The sequence below is a fragment of the Giraffa tippelskirchi genome, chromosome 4, assembly GCF_054371585.1.
Source record: "Giraffa tippelskirchi isolate mGirTip1 chromosome 4, T2T-mGirTip1v1.2.pri, whole genome shotgun sequence".
In the NCBI taxonomy this organism is placed as follows: domain Eukaryota; kingdom Metazoa; phylum Chordata; class Mammalia; order Artiodactyla; family Giraffidae; genus Giraffa; species Giraffa tippelskirchi.
Window position 1 is genome coordinate 1,930,373 of NC_137278.1, and position 17,142 is coordinate 1,947,514.

A 17,142-nucleotide genomic window follows, 5' to 3' on the forward strand; every position below is an offset into this window, starting at 1 on the left:
GGATTTTTAAAGGTGGATTTGTTCATTTGGCTCCTAGTTGCACTGTGCAGGGTCTTAGCTCCCTGATGAGGGACTGAATCTGGTGCCCTCACTGGGAACAGGGAGCCTTAACCACTGGGCCACCAGGAAAGTCCTGAAATAAGAGGATTTAAATCAGTGGTTCCTTAGGAGAACCTGGTGGGAAGTCATTAAAAGTCCTTGATTTCTTCAGACCCTAACTTGGGAACCAGGGACAAAATTAGAAGGTTTTCTTTCCCCTACTTTGTACCCGAAGAACTCCTCTTTACCCTTCCATGCCCAGCTCCAATGCCTCCTCCTCCTGGGAGTCCTCCAAGCCCCTCCCCATTGGCTGTTCCTTCCTCTGAATCCCCTAGTTCTGCGGTCCCCTCCTGGCACAGATCAGCCCACACTGGCTGCCTGCATGCAGCCCCAGGAGCATGTTCTGGACTTTCACTCTCCAATATGCCAGCCCTGGCCGCTTTTGAAAGCTTGAAGTCTGACTTATACAAGTGGGGAAGTGTTGAAAGTGTAAAATACCTACCAAATCTCAGACTTGGTACCCCAAATGAGTGTGAGATAGCTCATTAACAATTTTTAGATGGCTCGCATGTTGAAATGATAATGGAATGACACATTGGGTTAAATGAAATATATTAATAAAATTCACATAGTTCTTAATGTGGCTACTAGAAAATTTCCAGCCCGTGTTACAGTCTACGGAGCAAACACTGCCCTCCCCAAGCCAGCCCAAGGCAGCAACTGCTGAGCAAATGAACAGATGGATGGGTACTCAGGGCTGACCGTCATTGCCTTTGCCCTGGAGTCTCAGACTCGTCCAGCATGACCCATGACCATCCTGTCAAAATACAGACACTGTGAGAAGGTTACTGCATCACAGTTCCCCTCTCTGGAGTTGGCACCCAACCCCGTGTCATGTGACCGGCCCCACTGGGCACCTGGCCCTGTGCTGGGGCCCTGGGGGCAACCCAGGCAGAAGAGGGGGCACTCCAGGGAGTAGGGCCCATCTGAGGTCTGCAAGCTCGCCCTCCGCCATTCTCACAGGCAGCACAGCGGGCCGTGCAGGCACAGGGAAGGCTGGGTGCCCGCCTCCTGCCCGGGGTGAGCGTTGGCCAGGCCAAGCTGGGCAAGGAAGCGGGAGGCCGGGCTGTCCTTCCCTGACTTCTCACCGCAGTCCGCCCTGACTGCGCCGTCCAGAGAGGCTCCCCACCCGCCCCTCACCCTGACTCCGCAGAGTTGGCTGAGGCCGATGGCCCCGGCTCCCACCCAGGTGTAGGCGCTCGCCCCCGTGTACGGCTCCTGCGTATCCGTGGCCTCCCTTCTCCCCGTCACTCACTCTGAACCGGGAAGGTGCCCACCTGAGCCTTTCTACAGGCCTCGGGGACGAGCCTGGGGTGTCACGCTGGGGTCCAAGGTGGTCAAAATTCATCATCACTTCCCACTGCACAGTCTGGCCACAGAGGGGCTCCCACTGGACAAGGTCCGGAAGCAGTTGGGGTCCCAAACACCCGTGGGCTTCTGCCCGGGGTCCCTGCACTCTGCACCCCCACTCCTCGGCAGCCGGCGCCCCCTCCCCAGCCCACTCCCCTCCAAGGGGTGTGAGGGGATTGGTGCCTTTGCACCTTGCTCTGAAAGTTCCCTCTCCCTTTCCAGAACAGGAGGTGGGGAAGACAAGCATTTGGGGGAAAGAAGGGCCCCTCGGCCAAGAAGAAATCAGAGATGCTGTTACGGGGCCCCGGCTGCGTCCAGCACAGTCCATTCGGGCAGCTCCGCGGGCCCAGGCACAGGGACAGAGAGCAGAGGGGCAGCCCCTGTCCGTCACAGAGCAGCGCGGGCCGCTGGATGGGCGCCGGACGAGGGAGGGCTGGAGACGGTTGTCAGGGAGACGGCAGGGCTTAGCCAATCAGCCCCGGCCATCAGGCTTGGCGGTGGAGGGCGCTCGGTGGGGCAACACTGCCCTCTGGTGGTGGACGGGGGAGTGGATGGCCCGGCCGCGTCTCTGCCATCAAGCCTGGTGCCATCAACCCAGAGATGTTTCCCCTTCGTTCCAGGCACATGAAAGACACCCAGGCAGGCATGTGCTTCTCTGGGGCAGGGGGCCGAATGCCTCCCGTTGTGACGAGTTTCACAACCATCCTGTACTTCAAGGAGGTTACTTTTTGTTGGAGTCAGCCTCACTTGCTGCCCCACAAGCCAAGGAAAGCTACTGGCAGGTAATGGACCATGAAATGCATCTTTCCTTGATCTTGATTTAATTCGAAGTTGCAATCCACAAAGTTCTGTGCACAAAGAAAGGCTTTATTGAACTTGATCAATCAGTAAGTCATTGGTTTGATAAATGCTAAAGTTGCAGAATCGAGGAAGTTTCCAAAATCGCTGCAGACGGCGACTGCAGCCATGGAATTAAAAGACGCTTGCTCCTTGGAAGGAAAGCTATGACTAACCTAGACAGCATATTAAAAAGCAGAGACATCATTTTGCCAACAAAGATCCGCATAGTCAAAGCTGTGGTTTTTCCAGTGGTCATGTATGGATGTGAGAGTTGTACTATAAAGAAGGCTGAGCACCAAAGAATTGATGCTTTTGAACTGTGGTGCTGGAGAAGACTCAAGAGAGTCCCTTGGACTCCAAGGAGAGCAAACCAGTCCATCCTAAAGAAAATTAACTCTGAGTATTCACTGGAAGGACTGATGCTGAAGCTGAAGCTCCAATACTTTGGCCACCTGATGCGAAGAACTGACTCATTGGAAAAGATCCTGATGCTGGGAAAGATTGAAGGCAGGAGAAGGGGGTGACAGAGGGTGAGATGGTTGGATGGCATCACCGACTCAATGGACGTGAGTTTGAGCAAGCTCCAGGAGAAAGGGAAAGACAGGGAAGCCTGGTGCACTGCAGTCCATGGGGTCGCAAAGAGTTGGTCACAACTTAGCGACTGAACAACCACCACCTGGAATAGAGTGCCACCCACTGCTGACCCAGAGAATTGCAACCCAGCTTCACAAGCTGTTGTAACTCTTCAAACAGAAGGGCCAGGTGTTGGGCAGGGAGTGACTCGAGGAGTAAGAGAGGGTCTCCAGGAACTGGTGGGATTTCTGGAGTCCTAAGAGGTCCTGGTGGGTCCAACAGAAAGAAACCACCAACGGCAGAGGGAGAGCAGGTGAACCCAGCCAGCCCACTCACACATACTCCACTGACCCACTGATGCAACCACACAGAGGCGGTTCTATCAGGCTGATGACTGCATGGGCTCCAGGCTCCTAAATCCGCGGCAGAACCAACCCTTCAGGCCTCTGAATCCTTCTCAACACACGCCCCGGGGAGCATCCACTACTGGCTGGAACGGACACACAGCTGGCCCTGGTGAGGGACAGCTCAGAACCGACCCTCAATCAACACTCTATTTGCTCTAAATTCATTTTCAATTTTATCTTGGGATTTTTTGTAAATTTCTTTTTCTTTTAATCAAAGTGTCACTTATTTCTTGTACCCGGAGTTCACTGAGTTTGTGCTCACTGGCAAATTCCTAGACCTTTTCCTTCAACCTGTCCTACCCAAGGCCCTCTAAGACCTCAGGCTCCTCCAGAAACCCCGATATCCTGGACTTCTACACCCTGGACGGCCACCTGCAGCCCGGGAGGGGCCCCACCTTCCATGCCCTCCCTGGGACATTCTGCTCCGGGGGCGTGGGGAGCTGATGTGTGTGACTCCAGGGCCCAGACTTGTATTCTCAGGGGCAGCAGGGGGGCTGAGACCCAAGACTGAGTTCCAGAAGCAGGGCGCCGCTCTTCTGGCCCCCAGCCCCACGCTGAGACTATGATAGAGGCTCTGAAGACCCCACTGTGGGTTCCAAAAGGATGGTCTAAGCTCCCCTCTCATACCCAGCCCCATCCAGCCCCAGACATATCAGGAAACCTCGCCTATTGGAAAAGTCCCTGGTGCTGAGGCCTCCAGCCTGGGTCCTGCGGACCCAGAACTTGCCGGGGAGGGCTGGGGGTGATCTACTGGAAGCCAGGAGTTCAGCCCACATAGGGTAACACACGGTGGGGCCTGGGGGTGCCAAACTGAGCACCCTGCCATCCCTCGTGTGTTCACAAGCGCCAGGCCCGGAAGCCAGGCTGCCGGTCTGCCCGGCGAGTACCAGCGACCAGAGGAGATTTGCCTCCCCCAGCAGCCCCGCCCCCACCCAGGGTCCCGCCTCCCCCAGCAGCCCCGCCCTCCCCCAGGGTCCCGCCTCCCCCAGCAGCCCCGCCCTCCCCCAGGGTCCCGCCTCCCCCAGCAGCCCCGCCCCCACCCAGGGTCCCGCCTCCCCCAGCAGCCCCGCCCCCACCCAGGGTCCCGCCTCCCCCAGCAGCCCCGCCCCCACCCAGGGTCCCGCCTCCCCCAGCAGCCCCGCCCTCCCCCAGGGTCCCGCCTCCCCCAGCAGCCCCGCCCTCACCCAGGGTCCCCAGGCTGCTCCTCTGTAGGCTGGGTTTGGGACCTTTTTAACCAAAATACAACAGCTGAGCTACCGGACGAAAACTTGCCCATGAGGTTCTGTAACTGGGGTCAGGCCCGTCCCTGGGGGGCTCTCTTTCCTGGGGAAGGGCTCAGGCAATACAACAGGGGCCCCAGTGAGAGAGCTTGGCGGGGCGGGCGTGGGGAGAGAGGTGCCAGCCCTTCGGCGCCCATCCCCGACCCCCAGCGCCCCTCACGCTCTTCTCCCCTCTGTCTCCCGCCCTCCCTCTCTCCAGCTCTCCTGAGTACGGGATATTACATACAGGCTGCATATGGAATCTCTTTAGAAAAGAACTTCCTTATTCACCACAGCTGGGCCATCTCACAAGAAGCCTTCAGTAAACACGCTGGCTTCCGTAAGTCGGTGTTCAGGCCACAGCTTGTGACGTTTTGTTTTTTACATATCCATACTGCTTTAATTTTCTCCATAGAGTCTTTTATTTTAGAATTGCATTAGATTTACCAGATTTGCAAAGACAGCACAAGGAGTTCCCACCGACCCCTCACCCAGCTCTTCCCAATGCTAACATCTTACATTCATCTGGAACACGTGTCGTGACTAAGGAACCAGTATCAAGACGTCATTATTAAAGGCAACAGTTCAGAGGTACAGCAGGTTCGGCTCCAGGCCACTGCAGTACGTATCACAGGAGTGTTTTGGTTTCCCAGTGCAATAATGGTTATATTCACACTGCACTATGGTCTATTGGGGCTTCCCTGGTGGCTACAATACCGTTATGTCTAAGAAAACAATGTACAAATCTCAATTTAAAACATGTCATTGCTAAAAAATGCTAACCACCATCTGAGCCATTGGGAAGCTGTGATTTCTTTGCTGGTGGAGGGTCTGACCTGGATGCTGATGGCTGCTGCGTGATCAGGGTGGCGGCTGTGACTCTAAAGAAGGCGACAACAAAGTTGGTCGCACCTGCCGACTCGTGCTTTCATGGCCAGTTTCTCCGGAGCACACAGTGTTGTTCAAGAGCATTTTACCCACAGTGGAACTTCTTCAAAAATCGGAATCAGTCTCCCCATAGCCTGCCACTGCTTCGTGAACTAAGCGTATGTAATATTCTCAATCTTTTGCTGTCATTTCAACAACTTTCACCGCTTCTTCACCAGGAGTAGGGTCCATCTCAAGAAAACACTTTTGACGGCCAAAAAGCCCATGAAGAGATGCTCAACATCGCTAATTGTCAGAGAAATTTAATAAAGGTGGGGGGGTGCGTGAGCACTGGCTTCAGCTTCAAGCCCCCCAGCTGCGTTAGCCCCTAACGAGAGAGTCAGCCTGTCCTTTGAAGCTTTGAAGCCAGGCATTGACTTCTCCTCTCTGGCTATGAAAGGCCTGGATGGCATCTTCTTCCGGGGAGGCTGTCTCCTCTACACTGAGCGTCTGCTCTTTAGCGCAGCCTCCCCCGTGAATGATCTGAGCGGGGTCTTCTCGATGACTTGCTGCAGCTCCTGCGTCAGCATTTGCCACTTCACGCGCGCTTATCCGTTATGAGACAGCTTCTCTCCCAGCCCTCACGAGCCAACCCTGCTAAGTTCAGAATTTTCTTCTGCAGCCTCCTCACCCTGCTCAGCCTCCACAGAACTGAAGAGATTAGGGTCTTGCTCTGCATGAGGCTTTGGCTTCAGGGAATGTTGGGCTGGCTTGATCTTCTACCCGGACCACCCGAACTTTCTCTGTACCAGCAGGAAGGCTGTCTCTTATCATTCGCGTGATCCCTGCAGCAGCACTTTTAATTTCCTTCAAGAACTCTCTTTGCCTTCACACCTTGGTTAACTGTTTGGCGCAAGAGGCCTAGCTCTAGGCCTGCCTCAGCTTCTGACACGCCTTCCTCACTGAGCTCCATCATTTCTAGCTTTGATTTAAAGTGAGAGACGAGCGACTCTTCCCTTGAACACTTGGAGGTCAGGGAAGGTTCTTAATCAGCCAAGTGTCACTATTGTTGCGTCTCAGGGAAAAGGGAGGCTGGATGAGAGGGAGAGAGGCGGGGGAACGGCCAGCTGGTGCAGCTGTCAGAACACGCACGTCTGTCCGTCCAGTTCGCTGGCTTACGTGGGTGCAGCTCACGCTTTCTCAAATAATGACAACAGGAACACCGAAGGTCACAGGTCAGCAGAACAGACTGAACAATAATGAAAGTGTTTGCAACACTGGGAAAATGCCTAAAACGCAACACAGAGAAAATGCGCAGACACTCTTGGGAAAACGGAACCAACAGATTCGCTTGACTTGGGGTTGCCACTGAGCTTCAGTTGGAAGAAGCACAGCTTCTGCAACAAAGAGAAGCTGGGATACAGTGGGCTCTGCCCGCGTGTGTGTCCGTGAAGGGAAAGTGAATGTGTCCGTCGCTCAGTCGTGTCCGACTCTTTGCGGACCTATGGACTGCAGCCCTCCAGGCTCCTCTGTCCATGGGATTCTCCAGGCAAGAATACTGGCGTGGGTTGCCATTTCCTCCTCCAGGGGATCTTCCTGACTCAGGGATCCAGCCCAGGTCTCCTGCATTGCAGGCAGAGTCTCTACCATCTGAGTCACCAGGGAAGCCCAGAGTTGATTTCACTGTTGCTTTTCCTGCGACGCCCTCCTCTGACCCGGGACCCCACCGACCTTGAGTCGTCACGTCTCCTTGGGCTCCTCTGGGCTGCACCGCTTCTCAGACTTTCTGTACTTTGATGACCTTGACAGTTCTGAGGAGGGTTGCTCAGGGATTCTGTGGAAGGTCCTTCAGCTGGCATTTCTCCGGTGGTTTTCCCATGGTGGCCTTGATGGGGAGGTTGGGAGGAAGACCCTGAGGGAGGTACCCTATTCATGCCAGTGTGTCAGGGGTGCAGGCTGGCACCGGGACTCACCACCACTGGCATTGACCTTGATCACTGGCTGACGGGGGGCTTGCCGGGTTCCCCACCCTCCCCTGGACCGTTCCTCTTTGTCTCCCTCCCCCGGCAGCCTTCTTTCTAAGGAGGTCACTGGGCACAGCTTGCACTCGGGGATGAGGGATCGGGTTCCAGCTCGTGGAGGGGGAGCACTCACATAAACCCTCTGGAATTCTTCTGCAGGGAGATCCGTCTCTCGTCTACCACGCGTTTATTTATTCAGTTGTGTATTTATACGAGAACAGGCTCACGGATATTCATGTTGTCATCTGAGTCATAATCCAATCCAACTTTATTTGTTCTGTCCCAGCCCCGGCTGTCCCAGCCTGGCCCGCGGGGACCATGCTGGTCACATCCTGTGCCCCCTGACAACCCGCTGTCACGGTTCTGTGGTTCCTGCATCCCTTTCCTTTCACTTTCTAGCACAAGCAGATGCTCCTGGCTCATTCCGGCCGTTTCCTGCCCAGCCCTGCCATGGTCTCCCACAGGACCCCTGGTCCTTGTCTTGGAAAATGGGGTTAGAAACCAAGACCTGGGTGCCGGGGTGCTCGGGGAACAGTCCGGCACTCGCAGTGCCTCTCAGCTGGCAGAGAAGGAAACTGTGTGTGTGCTACGCTGGGCTGTCACATGTCATCACAGGTGTGTCTGCATGCAGCCGTCTGCACGAAGCTAACCCTGAGCGCCTGCTGGGTCTCCAGCTCTCACCCACCCCCACGTGGGTCATTCGAGTGCCTCCCCTGCTTGTCTGGCCCTCTCACGCCAGCAGCGGAAGCCAGCGCCCCCAACCCAGCTGCGTGGTCGTGTCAGTGTAGACGAGAGAGCAGCACCAGGGGACAGAGCTGTCAGCCTGCAGCCCAGAAACAGCCTCGCCGCCCCGAGAGCAGGCTCCACGGCGGCACCCTTCACGGCTAATTTTGCAGACCCCAAAGCTGCTAGCTCAGCCGCTGTTGCCTCCACTCCTTCAGGGAGGTCGCCCTGTCACAGTCTGCACACCATCCTGGGGTTCTCCTGACCTCCAAAGTAACTCTCTTTGCATACAGTAAGGCTCACTGTGCAGAAGTCATGTGCTTTGGACCAGCAAAGGGTCAGGTGCCCGCCAGAAGAGTTTCACTGCCCTAAAATCTTTCATCTCCCCTACTCGCACCCCACTGGAACCCCTGGAAACCCCTGATCTGTTTACCGTCTCCAGAGTGATGCCTTTTCCAGAACGTTGCCTAAATGGAATCGTGTAGTTTCTCTTTCTTAGGCTTTTTCACTCAGCAATATGCATTTATGATTCATCCGTGTCTTTTTGTGGTTGACAGCTCATTTCTTTTTATTGCTAAGAGTGTTCCACTGTCTGGAGGAACCTCAGTCTGCTTATCCATTCCGTTACTGAAGGACGTCTTGGTTGCTTCCCGTTGTCAGCAGTTACGAATAAAGCTGCTGTAAAGGTCTGTGTGCCAGGTTGGGGGTGGACATACGTTTTCAAATCGGTTGTATAAACACCTAGGGCTGCGGTCACCAGATGATGCTGAACTTTGTTAAGAAACTGGTTCCCAGAGCAGGCAACCTCTGCTCTCAGGGTGCGAGGGAGGACCCCCCCATCGAGAGCCCTGCCGCGGCAGCCTCTCTCCTTTCTGCGCTCTCCAAGGGCCTTGGGCAGCTAAGAGAAGAGCGTGGGCCCCTCGCCCAGCCCGGCCCCTACCCTGCCTCCTGAGGGCTTGGCAGCGCGTGGAAGGAAGTCCACAGGCACCTCCGCCAGTCCCCACCATGCCCTGGGGCCCCACCTGTCCTACCGGGCAGCCTGGGCTCCAAGCAGGCGGCCGGGCGGCTCACACCTGGCCCTCCCCGGCAGGCACCTGGGCCAGCTCAGGCAGGAGCGCCGCCCGGACACTGGGGGCCTGGGTCCCACTGCTGGAGCTGAAGGCGGGCGGCCACCTCTCCTCCCGGCCCATTTCCTCCCCGAACAATGGGGCTGCTCATCTTCGCTGATCACGGCTCTGCTCCGCGCCTGCACGGCACAGACTCACTGCGGTTGTCCCCCGTCCGCAGAGGGGAGGCTGGGGCCCAGGAGGCAAACGTTCTGTCCACCCACGTCCAGCTGGGGGTGGACCCCAGGCCTGGCCTCCTGAACCTCGGGTCTCCCAGACGGCCCCGGCAGCCGCGGGAGGGAGAGGAACAGGACAGAGGTGGACCTGGGGGGCGGTTCTGAGACCTCACCCCTGGCAGAGCGGGCTTCTGAAGCTAGGTGGGACCCACCTGGGGCCCACCCCCCGGGGAAGGGCAGCCACGGTGATCCTGCCCCTGCCTCCGCCACGAGCCCCTCTGGGCCGTGGGCCTAGATTCCCTAGACGCTCCTGACGGACGTCTGTCTCGGAAGCATGAGAACCAGCAGCACCCCGCTAGCGGGAGCAGGTTCTTTCTCAGCCTCGATCACTGGGCGCCGAGCGCCGTTGCACAGGCTCTGAGGCAGCATCTGCAGCCAGCCCCCAGGTCAGGTCAGGGCCCAGGGGTCCCGGCAGGGCTGAGCCTCAGGCTTGGGGCAGCTGTGCAGGTCACTGGCGGGCGGAGGGCAGGGCCGGGAGGTCCCGGCACTCATGGATTCAGGCCCAGGGGCCCTGGTGGGATAGAGGGGCCCTGGCCTGTACGTGTGGTCCGTGAGCGCGTGAATGAGAGGAACAAAGGCCCCCACAGCCCGGGGTTTCCGAAGGCCCACCCCCACGGGCGGCTCTGACCTGCCCTGGGACTTTCACCTTCAAGGGTGTGACGGCGCTGGCCCTCCTGGTCCCCTGGCCTGGAACCGGCCCACAGCACCGGCCTCCTCCAGACCTGTGCCTGGGCGACAGCCTCGTCCCAGGAAAATGAACCGGAAGTGGCGACCTCAGGATGTTTTCTGGATGACTGAGGTCTCGCCCACCTCGGCACAACAGCCCTGGGAGGTGGAGGCGTCTGTCTGCGCTGGGGGGACGGGGAAACTGAGGTCCAGGGGGACAGGGCCCGCCCACTCCCAGTCCGGGCTGAGTGTGCAGTAGGCCCTGCTGCCCAGCTGGGGTGGCCCCAATCCTGACCCTCTACCTAATCGGACGGGGGTGCGGCCTGAATCGCAGAGTCCCGAGGCTCCCAGCGATTCCAGGGCCGGGAGCGGGCACCTGCCGGTAGGGAAGGAGCCGCGCGTCCAGCAGGGGGCAGTGCTGCCTCGCACGGGGGCCACCTGGCGCGGACGCGTCTGTTCTCCGAGCTCCTCGAAACGGGGGTCGGTCAGGGCGCTGGGCTCCTGCTCTGGGCCCTCCCGTCCATCCGTCTTGGGACTCCTCCCCGGGGGTGCGGCCCCTCTGGGGTCCCCAGCCCTTCCCAGATGGCTTCTGAGGCTGGAGGGCGGCTGGGTGAAATGGCCAGGCCAGTCCGACTCCCTGAGTACTCGAGATCGCCCCCGCCCAGGGACAGGAGGGATGGGAAGTCCGCGCCGAGGGGCCCAGCCAGGCTGGCGGGCACTGGGGCAGCAGCCCATCTCAGCTGGGGGTCAGGCCTCAGCACTGCTGAGCCCCAAGCGCGGAGGCAGAGGGGACCGCGTGGCTGTTAGGAGGCTGAGGACGAGAATCGCCGCGTGTTCCATTTTCCTGACGCCCTCCATGCTCCGACCCCTCCTGCCTGAGGCCTCAGCCCCGCTGGCTGCCTCTGTTCGGTTCTCGTCACTTGCTGCTGCCGCGCTCAGGCCCAGTGATGACCCCCTGCTTCTGTCTTCTACGTTCCCTGCTGGGTGTCTCTGGGGGCTCACTCCATCTTCCTAGGACCCCCTCCATTTCCCACACAGGCCCTTTCTCCAACCACACCGCTCGCCTAGCGATGGCAGGCCCGCTCTCTCCTGTCACTGGGCTCCGGCACCCAGCTCGGAACCTGCCATACAGGGGTGCCCAGCACAGTCCCGTCCAAAGGCCTCACCCTCGCCTCTGAGGTTCCCCAGCCCTGCTCCCTCAGCTCGTCACCACTGGATCCTGAGGCAGATAAACTTATCAAGCCCAGCATCTGTGGTCCAGGGGGACTGTCCTGGGCCGGGGTCACCATGGCAACTGGAGGCAGCAGGGAAGCCAGAAGTCAGGTTGCCCGGCATGGCCGTAGGCGGCCCAGGGTCTCCGCGTGGCTGGGGGCCCCCCAGGGGCACGGCGCTCGGCAAGAATTCGGGTGTGAGCCCCGCGCCCTGGGCTCTTCCTCCGCTCGGGCCCCTGCCCACTGGCCCCGCCACGCTGCTCTTCCAGGATCGGCGCTCCAGCCCAGGGGTGCCCCCTTGGGCCCACATCCTGGACCCTTGGGCCCACATCCTGGACAACGTGCGGGGACCCTTAGCTTGGGGAGGTCCTCTCGGCCACAGCCCTGCCCTGGCCTGTGAGCCCACGAGGGACCGTCCTCGCCCTGGTCATCCCCAGAGACTCCGACGGCCCCTCAGGCCCTGCAGCTGTCAGAGCCAGCTCTCCTCGGGGTCCACTTAACACCTGCCAGACGCCCCTGCAGGGTCCGCCCGTGGAGACCATGTCCAGAGCTGGGCCAGGGCCTGCTGAGGCCGGGGTCAATGGCCAGGGAGCCCCTGGGCCTGGGCATGCGGAAAGCAGGGCCAGGGTCCCTCAGTGGCAAGGCAACCCTCTGGATCTCCAGGCCCCTGGGGGTGACACACTTCCTAGACCAGGAAGGGGTCCCCACGGTAGTTATGTTTGAATTTTTATGACAGAAAACCAGAGTGGGCTGGTAGCAGAGGCTCGTGGGGGGCTGCCTCCTGCGTTCACCCTTCCAGGAGGTCCAGGCTGAGCTTCGTAGGCAAAGCCACGCCTGACTCCCGGGAGGCTGTCGCAGGCAGTGGGCCGTGGCGGCTGGGCGTCAGCACCCCTGGCAGCCGGAACCTCGTAGGCACCGCCTGCAGCCAGCCGAGGCCGGGACAGCTGAGTTCTGGTGAGGCCCTGTGTGTCACACATGCAGGAGCGTGTTTGTATGTATGTGAACACGGAAGTCCCCGTGTGTACTGTACGTCCACGTACAGCGAGTCCTCTGGGGAGTCACTGGGGGGGCCTGGCTCTCAGGCCTCAGGCCTCATCATCAGGTTCACGCCCTCCCCCCGGGAGCCACCTCTGCCCTCGTTACGACGTGTCCAGCACCACCGGGCAGGTCTCTGGGCCTCAGGGCTTCCAGCCTCAAGACGCCCCGGGCCCCCTGGAGGGTCCCAGGTGGACAGAGGTGCAGGAGAGGGTTCGGGTGCCGCGGGCACGCTACAGCCGGGCCCTGCCCAGCCCCCAGACGGCGTGGAGACGAGTGGGAGCAGGTGGGCGCCACTACCTGCTCGTTAATGGGGCAGCCGGATGACATCACTCATCCTGGGGCCGTGCGAACCTCCCGCCCGTCCGGGCTGATGCAGACGCAAGGGCCGGGCTCGGCCCACGCTCAGCCCACGCTCAGCCCCGAGGGTGCTGAGGGCGACCCTCTGGACGGGGCCCAGGCCCCGAGGGGGTCACCCCAGAGCCCTGAGATGCAGAGCAGACCCGGGAGGAGGAAGGGCCTGACGGGGGGCGGGGGGGGCAGGGTCTTGCTGCTGCGGACTGGCCGCCACCCCCGTCGGAGGGCAGCTGGGGCCCCTGCCGCGGCCCTCGGGTCGGGGTGAAGGCGGCAGGCCCTCCCCCTCCAGGGCGGCGGCTCCCAGCCTCGGACAGGAACGCCCCCCCGGAACAAAGGCAAGCCGAGTGGGGGCGTTTTAAACGCTCATGTTTTGTTTGTTTCTCACGTTTTGCTCTGAGTTTCTTTTCCACGATTCTGACACCACCGTCTGCCCGGCACCCGCGGCCGCGGTGTTTGCGAGAACAGTCCCGTGGGGGGAAGTAATTTCACAGTCAGTCGCAGGAAGGCCAGCTGGCCGCGGGGAGAGCGCCGAGCGAGGCTTGAAGTTACTCGGAAGGGGAGGAAAACCCTCGCGAGTTCCAGGCCCACCTTCCCGCCCAGAGGGGAAACATCGCCACGCAGCAGTGTCGTCCGAGGCCTGCGCGCCCCGTCGGATCCACCTCGCTTCCCGACGTTGACTCAGAAAGCCTCCACCTCTAGAAGCAGAAACAAAACAAGTCCCCCTCCTGGCACATCCTCCAAGTTACACATGAGGGATAAAATTACATTTGTACAAAAATAGATTTTTTTTTCTACCTTTCCCGATGCTTTAGACGTCTTCTCTTTTTCTGTGTATGTCATCCTCTCTGTGAGCTACGCGTCCCGGCTAAGGCATTGCTAAGGACTGGCAACGGCTAAAGCTGTTTGCTCCAAAGCATCTTAAAATAGATGCGTCTCCTTGCCTCAAGGTATTCATTCGAACCCAGATTTCACCAAAGAAGGGGTCCTTACATACTTGCTTACAACAAGCAAATTTATAGGAAAATGGGGTCGGGGGGAATCTTGATTAAAAATAAACAGAAAACGCTGGTAACTGGTCTGTGTGTCTGTGGATGGCGAGCAGGTCTGTGCACGCGGGGTCTCTACAGCATGGGTGTTGTCCACACACACCTGCGTGGGCAGGGGTTGAATTCCACGGCGGGAGCAACATCAGCCTGTTACGCTCCGGCTGGACGTTCCGGCTGGGCCCAACCAGGGCCTCCGCAGAGGAGGGAGCGTGGCGTGGTCTCCAGCACTTGCCCCGGGTCTGCCAGCCCAAATCGTCCTGGGACGCCCAGGCAGGGGGCCGTCCTCCCCCGGGGGGATGAGGGCCAGCGGCTGACACGGGTGCCCTCTGCACAGATGTCCCCGGGCAGGCCAGCTTCCAAGGAAACGCCTGGTGGGGGACAAGCCAGAGGCTGGCCTGGCCGACACCTTCCGAACCTGAGACGCGGTCGTCTTCATTCCTCGGCCGCGGGAGCCCCGCCTGATGACCGGGCGGGAGGTGATGCTGACAGCGGTTGGTAGAGGGGGGTGCGAGGGCGTCGTGCCAGAAGCATCCAGCAAGTGGGGATGCGCACAGGATGGCTAATGAGCTGACATTAGTGCTATCTTTAGAAAATTAAAGACTGTCCCACCAAAATAATAATTACCAAAAAATCACCTTAATTGAACCAGATTGGTCTACTGAAGGTCTGGTTAAAGAAAAATTCTATCTACTGAGTAACGTGCCATTTCCCCACCATCACCTTTTCAAACACAGCAACGACGTTACGATGACAGCGCCCGAGGAGAAGACGAGGGGGCTGAGCCCCAGGACGCCGCGGGCCCGGGGAGGGGGGGAGGGGCGGCCTGAGGGCCTCAGTGCTATCGGGCAGCCGGCCCCGGAGGCCAGCCCCTGCAGGGCCCCATCCTGGGCTCCAGAGCGGTCCTGGGGAGCGGGGCAGGCCGGGCATGGACAGGGGGTGTCCAGCTGCAGAAGGCACTGGGTGTTGGGCGGGGGCAGCCCTACAAACCCACCGCTGGGGGGGCCCCGGGGGAGGACCCCCAGGGTGCCTGCGTCACTGCTGACACAGCCAAGCCCCCAAGGGCGGCCGAGACTTCCGGGGGCTGGGCAGGCCCCGGCTCGGCCCGCCTCTGCCGCAGAGGGCGGACTGCCGCGTCTCCTAGGGGCGGGAATGGGGGGGCCCTGGAGAAAGGAGGTGTCTGTGGCGTCCTCCACACGGTCGGCCCAGGTGCCCCACGCTCAGCCTGGGCTGGACCCTGGAGGGCAAAGAACGGCACCCTCCTCCCCGAGGCCGGCCTGTCCCCACCCAGCCTCGGGGGCACCCCCACGCCCCCCAGCGAGGCAGGCTCCGGGGGAGGAGCAGCCACCATGCCTACCCCCATTCCTGCTCAGGGGCCTCTGGCGGCGGCGGCAGGAGCCCGTGCACCCAGTTCAGGCCCCCACAGCCTACAAACGCCGGGTTCCGGGCTGTGAGACGTAAAAACGGACCGGAGGGAAAGCGTGACCGTGCAAAGAGGCCTTCACCCTGAGAGACCCGGCCCAGAAGGCAGGGCCTGCTGGGCCGGGCGGGCCCCAGACCAGAGTGGGTGCGGACGGGGACACAACGACAGCCTGTCTCTGGGAGCCCCCCCCCCAAGGGAGCTGGCGCTCGGCTGCTCCCCACCCCAGGGGCCTCGAAATGCCAGCCAGCCAAGGGGCCGCTCTGTCCAGAGGGCTCCAGGCCCTGGCCAGCTGTCCCCTCCCCGCAGCTGAGTGCCCACAGGTCCCTCCAGCTCTGGAAGCCGCTGGCCTCCCTCAGCGTGCGTGGCTGACCGAGGACCCTCCAGGGACACGCCACCCTCCTCGCCTCCCATCCCCATGGGCCTCCTGGGTGGTGACCTCTGCCTCTGAGAGGTCAGCAGCCCTCCAGTCCAGTAGAGATCGGGCTCGCCCTGCAGGATTGGGGACCAGCCTCGGCCCTCTGCACAGGCTGGAAAGGTTTGGGGGTGGGCTGGACAGGACCACATGGGACCAGAAGCTGAAACCAGGACAACGCAGGGAGCACGGAGGTGGGATGGGGTGCGCGGATGTCCCTGCAGTCTGAGGTGACCCCCAACCCAGCACAGAGGTCGGCTCCTAATCTGACCGGCTTGGGGAGCAGGTTGAAAGTCATCTTTGGAAAAAGGGGTTGCTCACCCTTCACTCTGAGGGACCAGAGCCCCTCCCGTCCTCCCGGGAGGCGGGTGGGGGTCTTTGGCACCCCTCCGCCTGTCCCCTCCCCCCGATCGCGGGTGAAGCTGGGTGGGCAGGGTGCCAGCCAACACAGGAGGCAGAGGGATCCTGGCAAACACAGGACCCCGCACAGGAGATTTCCAAACCCAGCAACAGAATGTGACGGAGCCCAGCCGCCCTCTGACCGCTGCGGCTCCGGGGACGGTGGCGTGTACCCCCTGAGCCTGCCCGGGTTCTCCCGGGGCTCACACCAGCTCCTGCCGCTCCGGCTGCCGCCCCAGGATGCCCGCTGCCTGGTCCAGACGAGTCGTGTGGAAAACCAGGAGGGCGGGCGGGCAGCGCAGGCTCGGGGTGACGGGCCACGCCCCCAGGTCCGCGGGCAGAGGGCGGGGCGGGCGGGGCCGGCGGGCCTAAGTCATCTGGTGCGGGGCCTCCAGCATCTCCATGAGGAAGGTGTCAATGGGCGTGTCCCCGATGAGCTTGAAGAAGAAGAGATGCTCCAGGCATTTGAGGCCGATGGAGCGCAGGGCGGGCAGGCGCAGCAGCAGCTTGGCGAACCTGCGGGTGGAGCCGCGTGAGCGCCCGCCCACCCGGCCCCGGGGCTGCCCCGGCGGCTGGAGCCGGGCCTTGGCCGGGCAAGGGTCTCTCGGGCAGAGGACGGACACAGAGGGGGCCAGGGCCCAGGGGCAGGAGACCCCAAGAGGACAGCCCCGGGGCAGAGACTCGGGATGAAGGGCCAGTGGCCAGGCTGGGGCGGGCTGAACAGGGCTTCGTCGGGGAGTTAAAGGCACGCGGGCTTTCTCCAAGGGCAGCAGGAATCACAGCAGGATTTTACACGGGAAGAAGGGCTCTGACAACAGATCTGAGCACCAGCGAAGCCCCTGGCCGCCGGGCGCCCCCCTCTCGGGGTGAAGCCACTCCTGAGTTGGGGGGCAGGTCTGAGCTCCAACAAGCCTCCACAGGGGGCTCGTGGCAGCACCCACCTTGCCCAGAAAGAGCGGCAGCAGGGCAGCCTGACATCGGCCAGGGCAGGTGCAGGGAGGGGAGGAGGCTCCGCGGGCTGCGCCTGCCCCGCTGCAGAGCTTCTGGGGAGGACGCTGGACGGTGGAGGGGCAGAGGAGACTTGGGGGGGCTGCCCGGAGAAGGGACGCCAGGCT

At 60.9% G+C, this 17,142-nt stretch overlaps 1 protein-coding gene and 2 long non-coding RNA genes across 14 annotated transcripts in view; 1 reads left to right on the forward strand and 2 right to left on the reverse strand.

Moving 5' to 3' along the window:
* Nucleotides 1-634: 634 nt before the first annotated feature.
* LOC145503596 (uncharacterized) lies at nucleotides 635-1,838 on the reverse strand. The gene is made up of 2 exons (XR_014051584.1): nucleotides 1,377-1,838; nucleotides 635-856 (listed from the first exon to the last, which is right to left on the reverse strand). It is a non-coding gene; the product is annotated as an uncharacterized LOC145503596 (long non-coding RNA).
* Nucleotides 942-3,480, forward strand: LOC145503595 (uncharacterized). 2 transcript variants are annotated; one of them, XR_014051582.1, is made up of 2 exons: nucleotides 942-1,119; nucleotides 1,672-3,480. It is a non-coding gene; the product is annotated as an uncharacterized LOC145503595 (long non-coding RNA). The 2 variants fall into 2 exon arrangements; XR_014051583.1 differs by having other exon boundaries at nucleotides 951-1,119; nucleotides 1,677-3,480.
* Nucleotides 3,481-13,099: 9,619 nt separating this feature from the next.
* RXRA (retinoid X receptor alpha) overlaps nucleotides 13,100-17,142 on the reverse strand; it is a 92,110-nt gene continuing 88,067 nt past the window's right edge. For all 11 annotated transcript variants that reach the window (XM_081483384.1, XM_081483386.1, XM_081483391.1 and 8 more), the window contains one exon: nucleotides 13,100-16,543. In XM_081483384.1, coding sequence (XP_081339510.1) covers nucleotides 16,396-16,543 — 148 coding nt within the window. In that variant the 3' untranslated portion in view covers nucleotides 13,100-16,395. The remainder of the gene's footprint in view (nucleotides 16,544-17,142) is intronic.